The sequence below is a fragment of the Paramormyrops kingsleyae genome, chromosome 23 (genome assembly GCF_048594095.1).
Source record: "Paramormyrops kingsleyae isolate MSU_618 chromosome 23, PKINGS_0.4, whole genome shotgun sequence".
NCBI lineage: Eukaryota > Metazoa > Chordata > Actinopteri > Osteoglossiformes > Mormyridae > Paramormyrops > Paramormyrops kingsleyae.
Genome location: NC_132819.1, coordinates 18,695,568 through 18,714,775, shown reverse-complemented (window position 1 = coordinate 18,714,775; position 19,208 = coordinate 18,695,568). Strand labels below are relative to the sequence as shown.

Here is a 19,208-nt window from a genome sequence, read left to right as displayed (position 1 = left end):
CTCTGCCATCACGGAATTTGAACCAGCAACCTTCTGATCACAAGCATGTAGGCTTAACCCACTGAGTCACACATTTACCACTCACTCCTGCTGTCTGGAAAAATTGTGATTTAAGGAGGTGCCTGACAGTAAGGTTGTCAATGGGCTGAAGGTGGTTTTGTGATACAGGATTTTTCCAGCAGTGTGATAGTCTGTTTCTGGGATTGTGCCTGTATCTCTGCATCCTGTGCCTGTCTATGATGTCGGGATTAGAGACGGGTCCTGGGGTGTCCTCTGGTCACAGAGAACTTTCCGGAAAGGTGCGTCACAAGAACCAGCTAGAAAATGCTGACATGTCAACAAAAAAAGCCCCCTGCAGAATGTAAGGTGAGTGATGTTTATCTTCTCTGTCCCACTGGGACGCGGGAGTCTGGGCTGAGAAACTGAACCACGGCCGGTGAGGGGCAAAGGACAGGAGTGCAGTGGTGGGAGTGAAAGCACGACACCCAAGTCAGTGGTCATTATCTATTCAATGTGGTGGTTTGGGAATCATTCCTAGGGCAAACTGGGTTTCCAAAGCCACAGTGAATGACTATAGTGAGTTTCATCACTAGGTGGTTTAATCCACTGGTGTCCAGTTCCAGTCAGAGATCACTTACTCTACCCCACCCCCCCCACGATCTTCCTCCCATCAGCATACCCCCCCATTCAGAGGACAACTCTTAAAAGGTATCAGAGGCAGCCATTTAAACAAAACTTTTTTTTTTTTTAATTCAACTTGTCAAAGCATCTCAGTATTTCCCAAGAGAGCCTCATCCTCTCAAATACAAAATAAAACATTTCTGTACGACCCCCCCACATTATTCATAAATACTTCAAACTGGAACTGCAGTGACAGAGACCGTGTCTCTGGCTGCTGCACTGTGCCCCCCCCCCCACAACTCCAAATCATTTTCGCTGCACTGCTGTGAAGGAGGGGGGAATCTGGATGGGCTGCACTGGCTGGAAGGGGCCACCCGGCCTTTTGCGGGCCTCCCCCCCAGGGGTGGCCTTGCCCGGAGGCAGCAGCTGGTTCCTCCTGATGATCTGCAGAGCCAGCTCCGTGTTCCCTGCCGGGGGGGGCGAGAGGTCGTTTTTCAGCAGCTCGCAGTCACACATGCACCCTCCGGCCCAAACGGTGACACACACACTGAGGATTCTTATCAGCTGATGACTGTAACGGGGAGCAGAAGCCACACTGGCTAAAGGCTCCATTAAAGCAGGTTTGGATCAGTGTCACATGGCTCTGTGACCTTTGACCTGTGGCTCCAGCCACCAGCCTACATGTGAATATTTCTGCTCTTCCCCTCCGTCCCTCACAGCCCACTTACCGTTCTGCAGCTCCAGGTAGACTGCCAGCAGGATGGCTTCTGGAGGAATCTCTTTGGTCTGGACCATAGAAGCAGCCTAGGGGTGGGACACAGGGCCAGTTAAAGGGGCACTTTGTTAAATGGAGGAGAGTGGGCGGAGCATGGCAGGGGCGTACCTGGTGAAGGCATCTGCGGGCCTTGTCATATTCACTCCGCAGGCAGTAGGCACTACCCAGGTTGAAGAGCATCATGGCCCTGGCGGAGTTCACTGTGCTGGGGTAACAGAGGGGGGTCTGCTTCCCCGCTGGTGGGTGGAAGGGGGGGGGGGGGGCATGTTAGAGACGCAGGCATCGGGACTGCAAGACGGGGACGCCCGCCGCCCAGAGACACAAGGTAGGATACACACAATCACAGACTCATACGTTATATGTATACACACAATCACAGACTCATACGTTATATGTATACACACAATCACAGACTAATACGTTATATGTATACACACAATCACAGACTCATACGTTATATGTATACACACAATCACAGACTCATACGTTATATGTATACACACAATCACAGACTCATACGTTATATGTATACACACAATCACAGACTCATACGTTATATGTATACACACAGACACAGACTCATACGTTATATGTATACACACAATCACAGACCAATACGTTATATGTATACACACAATCACAGACTCATACGTTATATGTATACACACAATCACAGACTAATACGTTATATGTATACACACAATCACAGACTCATACGTTATATGTATACACACAATCACAGACTAATACGTTATATGAATACACACAGACACACAGACATGACAATGACTCACTGGCCCATTGCCCCACATACATATGGCATTGCACTCACAGGACTCCAGCTGCTCCACATCGCCCCGGTCTGAGCCTGTGAACGAAACAGGCGTGGAGTCACGTGACACACAGTTACCTCACAGAGCAACACAGAGCCGGGACGAATCCCCCCGCCGCACACACTCCATAGTCACAGCAGGACTATGCCTTGTTTAAGCACAGAGAAAGGGATCACCTTGGTCCTGCTCGCTGGACGAGACCCCCAAAAACACATCGCTGACGTTTTCAGGGTTCAGGTGGGTGATGGCGTCCGAGATGCGGTCCATGGAGATCAGGGCCTCTGCTGCGTACAGGTGGCCCAAAAACCTGAACACACACGCGCACACAGTAAACAGCACCATCATTAAACCGTGATGTTCTACTACGATCGGCTTTGGTTTCCTAATGATGCCAGGCCTGAGCACCGTCGTGTGACGTGTGGGAACGTGACAGGTGGTCACCCAGCATAAAGAGTCATGCAAAGAAAGCCGAATAAAGGGATGAACCAGCGCTGGTGGAGGAGGGGGGGGGAAGCAGCTGCAGGCGAACTTGGAAAACATCACCGTCAATGAGTGTAAATGAAAAGACTCCCATCTCGATGTCCAGACACACAGAGGTGTATCGACTGCCGCCGCGCTCGATGAGAATGGCGGAATGCGACGGCTCAGGGTGTCCTTAAGCGGGTGTGAAGGACAGGAGAGCCTGTTTATCTCGCTTCTAACGAAACCTGACGCTTCTACCCGAAACACAAGATGATCGCTGTCCTGGCCTTGGCTGGACGCTTCGCCCCTTTGGGCAGACAGAGAGGGAGACAGAGAAACACGAACAGAAAGACATAGGGGGACAAAGAGAGAGATGGGGGGAGAGGGAGAGAGACACATGGGCGGACAGTGAGAGGGGGAGAGACAAGGACAGATGGAGAACGAGGGGATGAGAGAGAGACAGCTAGACAGAGGAAAAAACAGATAGGGAGGGAGGGAAGGAGGGAGGGACAGAGACAGACAGCAAGACAGAGACGGATAGACCTGCAGCAAGCCATAGACCTGCTACCACAACGAGACGTAGACAGACCAGACCTACTTGAGGGAACCGGAGAGCTTGGGCTGCTGCAGCAACTTCTCAGCGTGACTGAGGGAGATGACGTTGTCCCCCAGAGCCAAGGCGACGTACGCACTGCAGGCCAGGATGGAGCACCTGCGGACAGCACACCTTAGGTCATAATCATCCAGCGCACCCCCAACCCTGGGACGACCCCCAAAAGCATCCTTGAACTTTGGTAACCCCCAGAAAACTGGGCCTTGCTGTAATTTACGGCTGTCAAGGAAACAGATGAGATTTCAATCAGGCCCAGCGTGGTTCTCGTACTGCAGAAGTCTGACATGTCTGCGTTTTGCCAGTCGTAAAGACCTACATCGGCATGGTGACCACAAAACAGCCTTAGATACCATTCCCCATGCCACCCCACTGACCACCCTCTCTCCTCAGTCAGAGCGACTCCCTCCTTAAAGACCACCCTCTCTCCTCAGTCGGAAAGCGACTCCCTCCTTAAAGACCACCCTCTCTCCTCAGTCAGAGCGACTCCCTCCTTAAAGACCATCTCCAACACAGTCTACACTGAAGGGGCTCAGGTTCACCACTCCATGCGCCTGTTTCCATTTACGCTCTTTGCTTTATACGACGGCGCCGAACCGGGATTGAACCCCTGCCTCTCAGCCCTGCGGGCCCCTTCGGCATTCCGGGAGGCCGGGCGAGTAAGCGGCTTGGGTGCTCATAAACTTGTCACAGCTCTGAGAGTCAGGCCTGGGTCAGTTGGGGGGGGGGGGAGCCCATCAGCAGGGACACCCGCCTGCTAGTTAAGGTGTGCCCAGGAAGAGAGGAGAGGGTGGGGCACAGCGAAGCAAAGGATGACAGAGGCGTCCAGGATGAAAAATGACAGCTGAGGATGGATACAGGATATAGTCAATGTATATTGGGGGAGGGGGGAAGGAAGGGAGGGAGGTGTGCAAACAAACAGCTGCCAGGAGGTCTCACTTCCTCTTGGAAGGGCCATTAGCAGGCTACTAAGCGGGTGATGGGGGGGTAGGCCGACCCCCATCCATCCTAGGCCCACTAGGCGCTCCAGGCCCCCCACCTGGGTGGAGCTGAAGCCTTTCTGCAGCTGTGCCTCCACTGGAAGGAGATGAGGAAGGTGGGCAGACACCCCCACGGCACAGGGCCATACGCCAGAGTGACCCGGAGGAGCACATGAAGATCCGGAAGCTCACCTCAAGTTCTCCAATTCCTGCTTCTTTAGAGGAGAAGATGGAGGCGCTGGGACAAACTTGTCTCCTTCTTGGCCTTTACTACTAAAACATAAAGAAGTTATTGAACAAAAAAGACAAAAATATGTAAATAGACAAACTTAGCTGTGTGCAGCCAGAAGGTGAAACTAAAGATGAGGGACCCTGAAACTCTTCATACTTCTGAAAAGACTGGGACGGTGTCAGCGCCCCGAGCAGCGCCCCCCGCAGGCGGTCACCTGCACATGTCGCTGTTCTCGCTGCCGCTTTCCGTGCTGCCGGACTGGCTGGAGCTCTTTGAGCCGTTCTCCGCCTTGCCATCCGGCTGCTGGTGCTCGGGCAGGAGGAGGAGAGCATTCCTCAGGCAGATGGCGGCAAACTCCATACTGGCCACGGGAATGGCTGCAGTTTGGCCGTCGCTGCAGAGGACAGGGCGTGAAACGCACAGGGTTAAACCAGCCTGCTTCTCACACACACACACACACACCCCTTCCCACTGTACCGGCCACACACAGCCTGACAGGAACTTTATTAATCCCCGAGGGGAAAATAAGGTGCAAACAGCATCAACATCAAACATCCAGCAGAGCAATTACAAGATGAAAGACCTGCACCACGGGGTCAGAGGTGGAAAAAAAAAATCTTACACAATGAGTCCCCCTGGTGGTGGACAATTGCTACTTCTACAGACCACAGAGCTACAACATTTTATGGCAAGGAACAAAGGCTTCAATACCCATAAAGTAAAGGTTTATCAAAGCTGGCAGATTGAGAGGAGGTTGCATGAAGCACAGTGAGAACTCCTGCACAGACCTGTAGACCGTATTCTGGCCAGACTGTGATGCCAGGATGATCTTGCGATGGTATCCTTGGCCTACGACTGACTGGACAATGCCCTTCTTGCTGGGAAGCCCCTTGGTCTCCTGATCGGAGTTCTGTCAGAGAACATAAGTAAATAAGACCCACAGCCTTCAGCTGGGAAGAGTCACTCACTGAGTCATTCTGAAATGTTACGGCAAACTACAACCTACTAAATGACTCAACTTAGGAGCATATTTGAAATCTAGTGACTTTTGACACTTTCAGATATCTGAGCTCATATGGGGGTGTGGAACAGGAGCCGAATCAGGGTGGTAACTAGGCCCATCACTGGAACATAGTAAAAGCATCTATCTCAAAGTTACTACGCAAGAATGACACCTCCAGCTATACACTACTGCCTAGACAGGGTTGGGTGAACTTATCTGCAAAGGGCCGGTGTGGATGCAGGTTTTAGGGGTGACCTTTAGGTCAGCTGTTCAAACCCAGGTGTGAGGACTCTTGCGTCAAGTTCTGTCTGTGTGCATCGACTCAAACTGTGCAAAGCAACAGTGCCCCCAACACTTCCTGCAGCATATTGCATCTTGTAGGAAAATTCCATTCATCCATCCATTCATCCATTTTTTGAAACAGCTTATCCTATTCAGGGTTACAGGGGGTCCAGAGGCTACAGGAGTAAGGCAGGGAACAACCCAGGATGGGGCGCCAACCCATCGCAGGGCACACTCACACATGCACACCTTCAGGCAACTTAGTAACTCCAATTAACCTCAGCATGTTTTTGGACTGTGGGGGGGAAACACCAACACCGACACGGGGAGAACATGCAAACTCCACACACATGGGACTTTGGTGGAGACTCGAACCCACGTCCCAGAGGTGTGAGGTGACAGTGCTCACCACTGCACCACTGTGTCGCCCCCTGTAGGACAATTTTATATGCCAAATATGAACTTTGACAGTAAAAAACAAACGCTAAACTCAAAACGCTAAACGCTGGCTGTTTTTCATTAATCACTTCAGCCCCAACAAAAGCAGACATGGCTGTCGACATGCATTTAAGTATATTAGCCGTATCTGACTAGTTAAATAACTGGACATACACCTGAGTGTAACCAACTTACCCCCTTGTTTGCCGCAATGCAGCACTCTGCAAGTCGGAGCCACAGTCGAGGGTTTGAGTGGTAAATCTGCACCGATTCCATGAGGCACTCAAACGCCGCTAGGGGGCGCCCTATGTGCAGTAGCTGAATCCCGCAGTTGTACAGAAGCTCGTAGCGCTTGTTGGCTAACAGGGCACACATGGGAACTCCGGAGAACCTCTTATCTGCAACCGAGAGCCACACACTGCGTGAATGCCAGGGGCGGGGCCACACCGCCAGCCTCGATTGACCAATAAATACCTACTCTGCCCGTTGGTGCCGTCACGACTGCCGATCTGTAAGCACATGTTGTCGTTTTCCTGCAGGGCCTTCTTGAAGTAAAAAATGCCCAGGTTGTGTTTGCCCATCGCGAAATGAATGCAGCCAAGATTGTTCCAAAACATACAGCGTACACATTCACCTACAACAGAGAACAGACGTGTTCAGTCAGCGCGGAACTCCCGGTTCCTGCCGCGACCGGACTCGGTGCCGGTGGCCGGGTGGAGCTGGCCGTTACCCGTCTTCATTGGTCCCGGATGCTCGGTGATGTTGGAGCTATTTAAGAGCTTCACAGCCTTCCGGTAATTTCCCCTCAGGTACTCGAAGTTGCTCTTGAGGAAGAGAGAGGGGGCAGACTGGAAGCAGGAGAGACAGGGAACAAGGAGCCGGTCAGGGAAACGCGGAGGGAGGGCCAGTGAGGTGGGAGGTGAAGGAGCAGAAGTGTGCTCACGTTTCCAGCCGTGTTCATCACCGACTTGATCTCCCGTTTGCACGCCTTCAGAGACTTCATTTGAATGTAGGCCCGTACTTTATACTGCGGAGACAACATCCGTGAGAGTCACACGGCGAGTCACAGAGTGGGGTGCATCGGAGTCACGGGTCGAGTCACAGAGCAGCGTGCGACGAGTCAGAGTGGGGCTCGTCAGAGTCAGATGGTGGGATGCATCGGAGTCATGTGTCAGGCCTCGTCAGAGTCACAGAAGGGGGCTCGTCAGGGTCATGCTGTGTCACAGAGCATTTCACTGAACTGATCATTGATTATAAGCCACGGCATTTACCTGGTGAATTTTAGACTTGGCTGCCTCTACCATAGCGATGTACTCTGTCTTCTGACTGCCACCGTCTTTATTTGAGTTGCTGCCAGCCTGTTCAAACACAAATGAAACATTTTACATTCACCAGCCAACTTTTTAAGATCTGTGGTCGTCACTCATCATAAAGCAGCAGCACAGAAAAAAGCAAGGAATAGAGATAAATACCAGAGGTGTCTGACAGTCTATATTTGACTTTGGCCTCATTCCTGGGGGTCTGTGGGTACCCCCATGCCCACAGGTGCAGGCAGCTACTGACACACACTGGCCACACACAGCAGCTAAAGGCAGCTCCTGATCCGGTGTATTTGTGCTAACGCTGCTGGACCTGTCTGTCTAGTCAGCCCCCTGCCTTATCCTCAATCCCACCTGGCCCCTCCGAAGGCAGCATCTGCGCTTACGCAGAAACAGAAGTTTACGTGGAACATCACCTGGACAAATAATGGATGCCTTGTCACGCTGTGAGCTCCAGCCCTAACCACAGAAAAGCTATCAATACAAAATTAAACTCACCCCTTGCAATAACGCACAGAAAATAAACATGACTGAACTGCATCAATAACACAAGACAGTATATCAGCGAGCTGTGATGAGCAAACAGAAGCCCAGGTCTCAGGATTGCATTCTTATATACTTGCTAATTATCTGACTGATGATTTGTTGGTAAGACTGTCAAAAGTTTAATATCTAGCAAGTTTGGGTTTGCCCGTTTTTTTGCCCAGGAATGTAATATGTAAGGTTATGTACCAACAAGGTTTACAGGCAAAAAAAGAATGAACACTGGACCCTACTGTTGCTTCAGGGCCTCTTCACACACGTGCGCGTACACATACAGTCAAACCAATGTTATTGTTGAAGCAAACGTTCAGCATCTCATCTGCAGCTCGTAGGAATATAAATTATAATAAAAAAAAGAACCTCAGATTTGCCGTTTTTGTTGTTTCCCTGAACGGACAGTTTCTCCAGCATCGCTAAGAGATGGAGAGCCTTTTCAGGCTGGAACGTGAGAAGATACAGGTCCACCAGCAGGAAGCAGACAGCTTGGGCAAACTTCTCATCTAGGACAGAGAAGAACCTTAAGCCATGCCAAACTGTGGCTCGGCCCAAACATCAAAGCTCCAAGCAGATGCAAATGCGAGCCTGAGCTTCGAAGCAGACAGTTTTCACGTGAAATATGAGGGTCACGTACCAAAAGGCTCTATGAACTGGTAGAGCTTCTCTCCTATGGATATTGCCTCTATATACTGTCGCGTGTGATACAGTACGATCGCCTGGTTGTAGTAGAGAATGCTGTTATCCACGTCATCCAGACCATCCATCTCATCGACGGCAGCGTGGACCTGTGGCAAAGACACAAATACCTTGGGTGTCAGCGAGGTCACCGCCACGCAGAGCAAATCAGGCCACGATCCAGAATATTCCCAGAACGGCTACCTGGTGTTTCATCGCCGTGAGGGCCTGTTTCAAGGTGTCTGTCGTGGTCTGCCCGCTTTTGTAAAACTCGGCAATGGATTTGTTCATTGAAATTTTGTAGTCCTCTTTGTTTAGTTCTTGCAGGTTTCCGAGGTGTTTCAGCGACTCGTCATAATTTCCTGCCTGGTGAAAAGATCCGTACAGATTGACACTATGTAGGTGTGCGTAAAAACACAGAAGTAAATACCATGGTTAAAACACAGAAGACATGTAAACTTTTGGGGAGGATTGGAGATTACCGTAAATGCTTGGAAAGCGCTCACTGCCAGTTCCTTTTCTTGGTCTGTGATCGCTGATGAGGAATTGTCCTGCTTCATCTCTGCTGGCTGATCTATCGAAGAAAACAGTATTGAAAAGGCAGTTTTACAGTTTAACCTGAATGGGTAATCTACAGCTGGCGCACAAAAAAATACAAACCAAGACCTGTATCCCCTAATTCATCCCCAGATGCACAGCTACGGTGATCTGGTGCTGAACAGCTCTACGTCATGGGCATCAGCTGAAGGGTAAATAAAAACTCCTTTCCTACGCCACTGAATGATTGTATAACCACCAATTACGTTCCTTACAAGCTCACAGACTCCCAATATTTCCCATATGGAAAAGCTGTTTCAAAACACCGTGACTCCCAACACTGTCTAACCTGACTCGCCACTTATGGTACCCAACGGATCCGACGGCAGTCTGAGAGTGAAGAGGCTGGGCTTGGCCACACAGCCCCACTGCCAGCCAGGACGCTTGTACAGCCGCCGAAACCAGCGCTGCGTAATGTAGCATTTAAATAAGCATGGAAGTGGCAGGGGGAGCCCACCCGAGACGGGCATTTTAACAGGTGCTCGCCGGGCAAAGCGAACACCCGACGGCACCCCGTCGCACTGGAGCCAGGTTGAATATTCGACAAAAAACCGAAAGAAGCGAGTTACCTCCGGTGTTGTTGTCTGACATTTCTGTAGCTTTCAATAATCCCGCTGGTGGCCGGATCAATAGCAATAAAGAAAATGGCTAAGCTAGTTAGCTACCTAAGGGGCTACCTAAACGCACGGTTCCAGTGACTTGTGACCAGAACCGCGGCCCCACTAAAGCCGCTGGCCTCTCGAAAATGCACTGCGCCAAAGCCTTCGATCGGAGTTCACACAGCCGGCAGATCTACCCGGTTCCAGCGCCTGCTCCTCTATGTTTCACAGCCGGCGTTCCGCCATAAGCGTCAACCCCAACAGCGAGAAAACAGGAGCATCCCGTCCTGACAGCGACCCCTTCTGTTTTGGAGGGAAAGCGCAGGCGCCTCCGGCCATACCGTATTTAGCATACAGATTAGTTGCATTAGCGCCCTCTTTCGTCTTTCACACGGTTTGCAAATAGATTTTCAGACGTTTTATACATGTACAAACACATACGGAATATGGAACGTCATAATACTCAAAATTAAATCTATCCATCCATTTTCCAACCTTCAGCTGCTCTCTCCTCCTAAAGCAGTTACAGAAGCAATTAATCACCAAAGCATGGCGGAACCTATGAAAAAACAGGATAACAGAAATAGTATTTATGAGTTTTAGTTATTATAGTATATAATTTTCCTCCCTGTGTGTCTGGATGGTGCCCGAGGAGGAGCGCTGGTTCAGTCCCATGGAAGTGTGACATCGTGGGTGCAACTTATGCGTGGGAGCTGTACCAGGGACAGGGTGATGGGCCTTTGCTTCTTGTGTGTAAGCATCCCCCTCCTGCACAGAAAATCTTATGTTGCACCAATCCACACCTGCAGGGGGCGCCATTAAGCTGATTTCACATTTTTCATCCCAGTGATTTTACTCTTCCATGTGAAGTGGAAGTTGAAAATCTCTGCCTGTTTAAGTTTGGGTCAGCCTGAAGTCATTTTTATCTCGACTGTCATTATAGCTCAGGCCTATTCAACTGGCTGCCCGTGGGCTGGATGGGGCCCTCTTGAATTTTTTTGCGGCCTGCAAATCTGGCTGCCATCTGAACACTATGATAAATTAACCTGTAGCGATTAACACAGCAGTGTCACACGCCGGTGGAGCAAAGGAGAAGAAGCGAATGCAGGTGCAGGATTCAGAAAAACTTTAATCAAAATAACTCAATCAAAGAACAGTCATCTAAAACAGAATCAGAGTATGGGCACAGAATCCAAAATAGCAGAAACACAAAAACTAAACAGAGACATAAACCAATACAGCTAATACTGAAACTAGCGATTAGCAATGCAGACACATAAAGCAAGACTAGACTATTGCTTCACAATGAACAAATAAAGTCCTTAATGAGCCCGTTAACTCGAGGCAGCCGTATCTTTGCCGCTTCTGGGGTTTGTGTGTGTGGGGGTGTGGCAGCCATCTTGTCCTGCTGCAAGTACCCATGGGAACTGGAGTTCCTTACAGAATGGATAGGCGAGGACATTAACTTTAACAAATATGAATATGACAGAAGTTGGATGTGAATATTAGTTATACAGCATATCCTGATACTGTTTTACTGGTTTAAGCACCTTATGTGTGTTTGAAATGGTTTTTTATAGCCTATTTGATGCACCTCAGAGTAAAGGAATGTCCAACACATTCAGTGTTTGCAAATCTTTTACTGAACTTTATTAAGGGTAGCTGGATGCACATGAACACACATCTCTCGACTAGCCACAATAGGAGCCAGGTCCCCACGAAAACATGCCAACCGCCCAGTCCTGAGCCTGGGACTTCTGGGAATCCACATACTGGTCAAATCAGGAGGAATTCCAGTGTAGGAGAGATTCTACTCCCAATCTTGAGGCCTGGCTCCAGAGCTGGATAAATGGCTGACTCTCTCTAGCTCATGACTTCTGATATCTTGAAGGACCCCAGATTCCCTTCCGGCAGAGAGGTTCCGGCCATGTTCACCACAGCCAATGTCCGTTGCCAAGGTCTGATCCGCCGAGGTCCTTCCAGCTCATGCCTGCCTCCCCTGTGACACCACACACCCATCTTTCATTATGTGGGAGGGTCCCACAGGATGTCTCCCCCAAGCAATTTTCCACTGATCCTGGCCTGGTCTCAGTAACCCAGCTCTGGCTAGATAAGCAAAGCTGTTGTTCATTTTTACATGTAACTTTTTACAGGAGATGGAAGGTGAGCTAAGTGGCGGGGCGTGCAAACGTAAGCAAACGTAAGCAAACGTAAGCAAGATTCAAACCACGACAAAAGAGAAAGGGCGGAACAATTTTGGTTAACAGTCACGATTAGTGCACACAGTTGTTTTTCTTCTTTCTGAAGAGTGTGCTCTGCTGTACTGGTAAGTCATGTTTCAAACTTGAAGGCAGACTGCAGGCAGGAAAACAAAGCAAAAGAACAGGAAGTGGAAAAGGGCTAAGAACAAACAGACCAGTTTTAACAAGTACAGACTAGTCACTAGTGCAATTAGAATTGTTTTTTTCTTGAAGAAAGCATTCTATTGTATTGGTAAGACACATTTTACACTGTTTGGAGTTTGTACTTTTGATGTTGGATACTCACACATTTAATTTTATATACAATTATGAGTGTTATTTGAACATTTATAGTCCAATACGTCGCCTTCCTCAAAATGTTTGTTCAATTTCTTTTTTTGAAGACTGATAGGAAATTTTAGCATCTTATTGTAAACATGTTTATTAAAAAAGAAGTATATAATTATATTCTTTAAAAGCGTTTCTTATCATGTGAGTTAGTAGCACCGGCGGGGCGCATGTTCCATCATTCCTCGCGTGCAACTGTAAATAAATAGCCCTTGTTGTATTGTTGCTGTTGTTAATGTTAATGGTTGCGTTTCCCTATTGTCGCGCGTGTGTCTGCCCGTGTCTTGTGTATACCCAGTCCGATCCTCGCGTGTATTTAGCGAGTATGTAAATCTTCCACCATGTGTGCATCTTGCAGTTCGGCGTCTGACAACCTTGTGTTGCCCGTCTATATATTTGGGTTTGGTGCTCGTTGGGTGCATGTTGTAGTTCCTTTACGGACTGTTAATAAACAGCGGGATTTCTCCGGCAATCAAGTCTCCATATATCTCTTGCTCCCGCGATACCTCGGCCCGCCCGTTTCCACACTAAATTGTGTTTTTCTTTAAAGTTTTCACTATAAATACCAGGAAATTAATTAACAAATATTATCTGGTAGACTTGTGAATGAATTAAACGAATTCCAATGCTTTCTTGCAGGAAAAATTGTCTTGGTTCGCATACAAATTGGTTCTTTTGGTTCTTGACCACCTTCCGGGAACGGATTGTGTTCGTGAACGGCAGGCACCCCTGTAGTTTGATCTGGATTGCTATATGAGAAATCTGTGATCAGTAATAAAACTTCAAAACATAGACCTATTATTCAGATGCCTGTTTATAATTATGTACCGCAGATGGAATTTTTACCACCACTGTCCTATTTTTCAGCAACTGTTGTTACAGCAAGCTCTGTAGTTTCAGAGCTATTTTTTTTCAGAGCAGGTAGTTTCCTGAATTCTGAATATGGATTGTTTGAAACAGCAACTCTTCAAGAGGCATTTCTGACGCTTATCCAGCCTTTATAACATACTACCTTACCAATGTCTCCTGACCAAAAGCATACAGTGGGCCTTGTTTGGCTACTTTAGAAATTAAAAACATACTATGCCCCCCCCCCCTCCAAGGAATGTGATAGCACTCTTAACTGTAAAATGAGCAAAGTTGTGTGTGACGACATAGAGACACACTATAATGAGAAACCCTCTGCTCTCAATCTGAGACTCAAGCACGATGTGTCTAATGAAGTGTAGCAAAGGGTTACAAGTAAACTTGTCTCAAAAGGCCCAGTTACAGTGAAGGAGAAGCTTGCAGAACAACCATGTGAATCCCCTATACCACAAATGCCAGACATCCCAAGTACTTCTATCACATCTTACTTCCCCCCAGCAAAGAGAATTAGTGTTGGGCTTTTTTGACGAGGACGATATTGAAATTTCAAAAGTTGAAGCACCTTTGTAATTAGAAGAGAGGTCCAGGAAGGAAATACCTTTATACAAAGCAAAACAACAACGGAGGCATGAGGAGTACCCATTGATATTTTGGAAAAATAATGCAGACAAATACCCATTATTGACAAGGTTGTACAAACTTTACCTGTGTGTTCAGGCCACATCAGTTTCATCTTGAAAGAATTCCTTCTACTGCTGGTGATACAGTTACTGCCAGCAGATCCTGGCTTGACTCAGTATATGTTGACAGATTAGTGTTTTTAAGAAGAACTTTAATCATATTAAGGACATGAGTAGTATGCTAATGCTATCATAAACTGCTGATAAGTGACATTTCTGAATTAATACACTGAAGAAGAAAGACAATCAGTTTGTTTTATTACAAATTTGGTAGCATGGTAATTCTGAATATTTCCAAATAATAAAGAATTAATTATTACATACCATTTTTACTTTTTTATGTCTTGCAAACTGGTTTGTGTATTGCTGTATTATCTCTTGATATGGTTCCTATAGTCCAAGGCTGGGTAATACTCAACACTAATTATGATACAATCATGTTTGATGTTAAAAAAAAAACAGAATTTTGTTGTAACTGTCAAATGTTTCTTACACAGGACTGTTGACCAACAATGAGTTTTAAGACTTTGGACAAACTGAATAACTTGAGTGAGTATCGTGCGGGCTTTGTGTGTTTATCTCATCTGCAGAATAAAGTAAATAAATGAGGCCTGTAGATAAGTTGGTCTGTAGTACAGAACAAATCCCTTAAGAGGAAATGTGATGTTACAGCAGTCAGTAGGCCTACAGTAAGTAAAAATTAGGAAATGGTGATCAATAAATATAGGGCATGTAAAACTATCGGAAGAGAAGATATAAAACATTAAACCGCCATAGACTTTGATATGTTAAGGATTGCAAATACTATGGTAGTATTATTTGTTAGTAAAAGTGAGTGTACAATGTCAGTTAGCATGTGGAGTCCAGGAACGGGACATGCAGGACATTTTTGGGTGCTGGGATTCACTGTTACCAGAAACAAAAAACCTACCAGTACAGGGCACAGGTGACTTAAAGCAAGGAAAACCCAGGAGTGCTAACAGTTACTCCTCTATCTATATCCTATTTATGCGTCACAGTCCAGATGTGGGAAATGCGATGTGTAATTGGTTGACTTTCTTTTAGTGAACAAAACTATAGTGAGGTCTTGCGCGTTTGTAGACAAATTCAATTTTTGGTACCAGAGGAGAAATTTTAGTGAGACTTCCAACAAAAGCATTTAGCTACAGAGTCTATACATACAGTGATATAGTAACTGAACAACCATATGAACGATACTTTCTTTCTTCCTGTCTGTCTGTCTGTCTATTTATCTCTTTCTCAAGCAATGTACTTTTCCTTAGACACTGAACAAAAACCTTACATGAAAGGTACTGTTGAAAACCCTTTTTTGTGATGACTTCATCTATCTATCTATCTGTCTGTCTGTCTGTCTCTCTGTCTATCTGTCTGTCTGTCTGTCTGTCTGTCTGTCTCTCTGTCTAACTTTCTGTTTGTCAGTCTGTCTGTCTGTCAGCGGCCCCCTCAGTAGTAGTCGCCCTAGGTGGCTGCCTATGCTGCCTATAGCATGGACCGGCCCCGACCAGCGAAAAACACAAAGTGAATTAACTCCCCATGTTTATGTCTCCACAGCTGCACCTGAAGGTGCATTCAAGCCAAGTATCACGGCTTCTAATCACGCTACAGTTGTCTCTCCACAATTTTTTCACTCAACAGTCAAAGGCTCTGTGACCTGCACTGTTACCACAAAAGAAGACAAGAAGCCTGCTGATGGTAAAGTTCTAATTAATTTAATTAATTAGTTCCCAAAAAGCAAGAGCAGTGTGCATTATTTTCTGAATTATGGTTTTATACGAAGTGTGTAGTCATTTACTGAATTGCAGTTTCTCGATTGCTTTTTCACGTTCATGTTTCATGAACATATTTTATACATAACATGACTATTAGTGCATTTCTCCAAATCCATACAGGATCTTAAGATTTAAGGGTTTCTAGTAAAAATTCTTTTTCTACTTGTTCTGAATCGATAAGGTGCATTTGGGTGGATGGATATATTTGGATGGAACGTGTGACTCGTCTCTGAAATTCAGTGCACCCTCATGTATTTTTGTGTTGTGGTTTCCCCAGTTTTACGATTAAAACCAAAGAAGGGGAAACGTGTGCGTGCTGCTTTATTGTCGGCTATCTGTCAGAATTTAACCAAGGATGCGAGTGCGAGAGCGAAATACAGCAAAATAGTGTGGTTAAGCTGAAAAAGGCAATAGTCACTCAACACAATAGCCCCGTGTCTCCCAAGCAAATCGCTCGGTGATGATCAGTGAATTAGTCAGTGCCACCAAAATGAAAAGTACATTGATCATCATTTTGCAGAGAGTCAAAATGTTCAGCTATATTGTTAAAATGTTCTATAATTCTGAATGATTGTTGTTTCCCATTCACTCACTGTTACTGACAAAACCCAGAGGACCAACTCTCTTTTTTCTGGAAATCAGACATGGAACGTTATAAAAGAACCTCATTACCATGTGCCTGTATTATGGTGCAACACACCCCAGCAATCTGCCAGAGGTGCATACCTGTCTATCCAAGAAATGGCTGTGGCCCTTAATACATATACATTAATACATTTGTCACATCTCATGGAGATGTGACAAAGGCTGACAGGAGGACTGTTCCTGTGTAGCAGTGACTGTTTAGTTCAGTAAATTTACTAAAGATAGCTGCTAAGACTCTACCACGGATCCCAAAATCTGTTGGAACACTGGACATTCATATTCAGTGTAGGTTACGTGTTTTGAATGCCAGTCCAGTTTTCTAGTTCTTGCAGATTGGAGGATTATTTTGAATTCAACTTCTGTGAATTCTGCGTCATATCTGGTGACGAGAAATGTCAATCTGTAGTTAATAACCAAGAAGATCAGCGTTATTAAAGTGAAATAAGGGTTTTGTTTCTTTAATTACCAAAATAGGCTATTTTTCGTAAAAAACAGACAATGATTTGCACAGTACTAATTTGGAAGGATCAACTTAACATTTCGACTCCCAAATAGGTTTAACTCAGGTTTGATCTATCATACACATCATCAATTAAAGCATGGTGTGGAAAGTAAATATTTTGCTGGGGTGCCGGTTTTCATTTTTTATATCCTGTAAAACTTGTGGACTGTGAAGAGAAAAGAGAACATGCGCGGCAGACAGCCGCATTTTTACCATTGAATATAACTTTTCACAATCAAATGTCTGATTTCTTTTTTAATTCAATTACATAATCAAATTTAGAATCTTCGTTTACAGCAGTATATCTTTGCACTATTGTTTTTGCACAGCTGCAGTGTCCCATGGGAGGATGAACTGTTCTCTGTATCTCCAGCGTGGAGTCCCATCCCTTTTACCCATAACACACTGTATCTAGTGTTTTGCTAAAGGTCTATTGCATTGGAGACTGCTGTATATCCCATGAGAATATTGTTAATTGTTGTGCAGAAATATTTGTGGTTTTGCTTATATGGTGTTTAGAATCACCTACATACACTGTTGGCTTGATCAGCACATTTAAGCATCTGAGAAAAACTGTACATCGAGCAACTGATACTTGTGCGAAATGAGGACAATTTGCATTGATGTACTAAAACATTTTCAATTTGTGGGCAAATTATGAGAAATTATGTGTCAAAGCAATCGAGAAAAACTGTAAAACAGTCATGATGTAAACATTTAAATTTTGAATACATTTTCACACACGGTACTCCTTTCCACTGGTCACATCACTGATGTATAAAAAATATCCAGTAATTGTAAATATCTGAATATCAACCACTCACTTCCTCTCATTCTCTATTAAGATAAAGGCCGATTCCCATATGCTTCATTGTTCACGTTTCACTGACCAGTGACTTGGGAATTAATGTTTTCTTGATCTTTCACATCAAATTCTTGCTCTTTCATTTCTAACACAATCTTTGCTTCTATCAACAGCCAACCCAGGACAAGCTCAGTCTGCTGAGCAGGACGATAAAATGGTGAGCGGCCAACAAAAACCTGTCAGTGAATCAGAGAAATGCATTCTAAACATCCTAATATTATGAGAAATTTCTCTGAATTCCTATTTTATATCTCAAATTAATAAGGTTTGGTACAGTTTTGGAAAAAATGCAGATTCACCCACTAAAATTTGAGTTTGAGTCAGAATCTAATGCATATCACAGATTTTATATATATGCTTTTTAACATGTTATGCAAATAGATTATGTATCTAACATCATTTATACAAAACATATTTTTAATTTATATTTTGTCTTTTTTTCACAGGAACATTAAAAAAATGATGCCTTCAGAACAACAACAATGTATTTCCCCAGATGGTCTGCCCCCCCCCCCCCCCCCCCCATATAATCCATACTCCTCCCACTCCCCACCTTTCCAAAAAAGTTTTATCAAAAGCATAACTTTGTGTGACGTGTCTCTATATCATCATATTCACCAGCTTCGGGTCTGCGGCTGTCCTTTGTTTTGTCACCACTGAGTCACACTGCTTCACTTTTTTCAAATGCCGGATAAAAGCACCACAAAGGAAAATTCCTTGTATGGAAACATACTTGGCTAATAAAGAGGATTCTGATTCTGATTCGGATTCTGATTCGGATTCTTTTGGTGTGATTTATTTCAAATTGATCATCACCTGTACCAATGGTTCTTATCGATATGATTAAACTTCTCCATGATAATATTTGCAGATAAATTTTGCTGACCATGTACAGGACTGCGTCTGATAAAATCTCCCAAACAAGGGGGGGTGGCTACAAAAATATATATAAATACAGCTCTGGGAAAATATTGAGAGCACAGCAACATTTTTAGTTTCACTCATTTCTCAATTTATGGGTGTGTGTCTGTGAATAATATATATTTTTTGCAAACCCCAGTCTAGCTCTTCCCTGCTTCTCACTGATGAAGGGCTTCTTCCTTGCTTTATGGAACTTCAGTCCTGCTTCTAGGAGCCTGATACACACTGTCTTAGCAGTGCACTTCACACCTGCACGTCACACCTACACGATTCTTGAGAAAATTCCAGATGAGTTAACAGTCATCTCTGGCATTAGAACATCGCTTCCACCCTCTACCTGGCTGGTTTTTGGTCATTGCCAGTGTCTCCTGCTTCACCTTATTC

General features: G+C 45.6%; 1 protein-coding gene and 1 long non-coding RNA gene across 4 annotated transcripts; one reads left to right on the top strand and one right to left on the bottom strand.

The window, feature by feature from the left end:
- Window positions 1-724: 724 nt before the first annotated feature.
- Window positions 725-10,289, bottom strand: cnot10 (CCR4-NOT transcription complex, subunit 10). 3 transcript variants are annotated; one of them, XM_023827488.2, is made up of 19 exons: window positions 10,164-10,289; window positions 9,253-9,344; window positions 8,975-9,136; window positions 8,730-8,880; window positions 8,459-8,598; window positions 7,508-7,594; window positions 7,180-7,263; window positions 6,967-7,084; window positions 6,715-6,870; window positions 6,432-6,634; window positions 5,302-5,423; window positions 4,728-4,907; window positions 4,474-4,554; window positions 3,290-3,403; window positions 2,406-2,536; window positions 2,229-2,264; window positions 1,505-1,632; window positions 1,350-1,425; window positions 725-1,088 (listed from the first exon to the last, which is right to left on the bottom strand). In XM_023827488.2, the coding sequence occupies exons 2-19, from the start codon at window positions 9,328-9,330 to the stop codon at window positions 928-930; spliced, it is 2,208 nt and encodes a 735-aa protein (XP_023683256.2). In that variant the 5' UTR covers window positions 9,331-9,344; window positions 10,164-10,289; the 3' UTR covers window positions 725-927. The 3 variants fall into 3 exon arrangements, with proteins under 3 accessions (XP_023683256.2, XP_023683239.2, XP_023683247.2); XM_023827471.2 differs by having other exon boundaries at window positions 9,937-10,276; XM_023827479.2 differs by having other exon boundaries at window positions 4,474-4,551; window positions 9,937-10,276.
- A 1,859-nt stretch (window positions 10,290-12,148) lies between these two features.
- On the top strand, window positions 12,149-18,665 carry LOC111852128 (uncharacterized). The gene is made up of 5 exons (XR_002840164.2): window positions 12,149-12,292; window positions 14,599-14,650; window positions 15,674-15,814; window positions 18,017-18,060; window positions 18,350-18,665. It is a non-coding gene; the product is annotated as an uncharacterized lncRNA (long non-coding RNA).
- Window positions 18,666-19,208: the final 543 nt, after the last annotated feature.

Excerpts from the sequence above, each read along its gene's own strand:
- cnot10 (XM_023827471.2), bottom strand. The coding sequence starts at position 9,958 with ATGTCAGACAACAACACCGGAG. Across the intron at positions 7,085-7,179 it reads TGATGAACACGGCTGGAAAC|TCTGCCCCCTCTCTCTTCCT; the intron begins GTGAGCACACTT and ends TCCTGCTTCCAG. Across the intron at positions 1,089-1,349 it reads CTACCTGGAGCTGCAGAACG|GGAACACGGAGCTGGCTCTG; the intron begins GTAAGTGGGCTG and ends CCCCCCCGGCAG.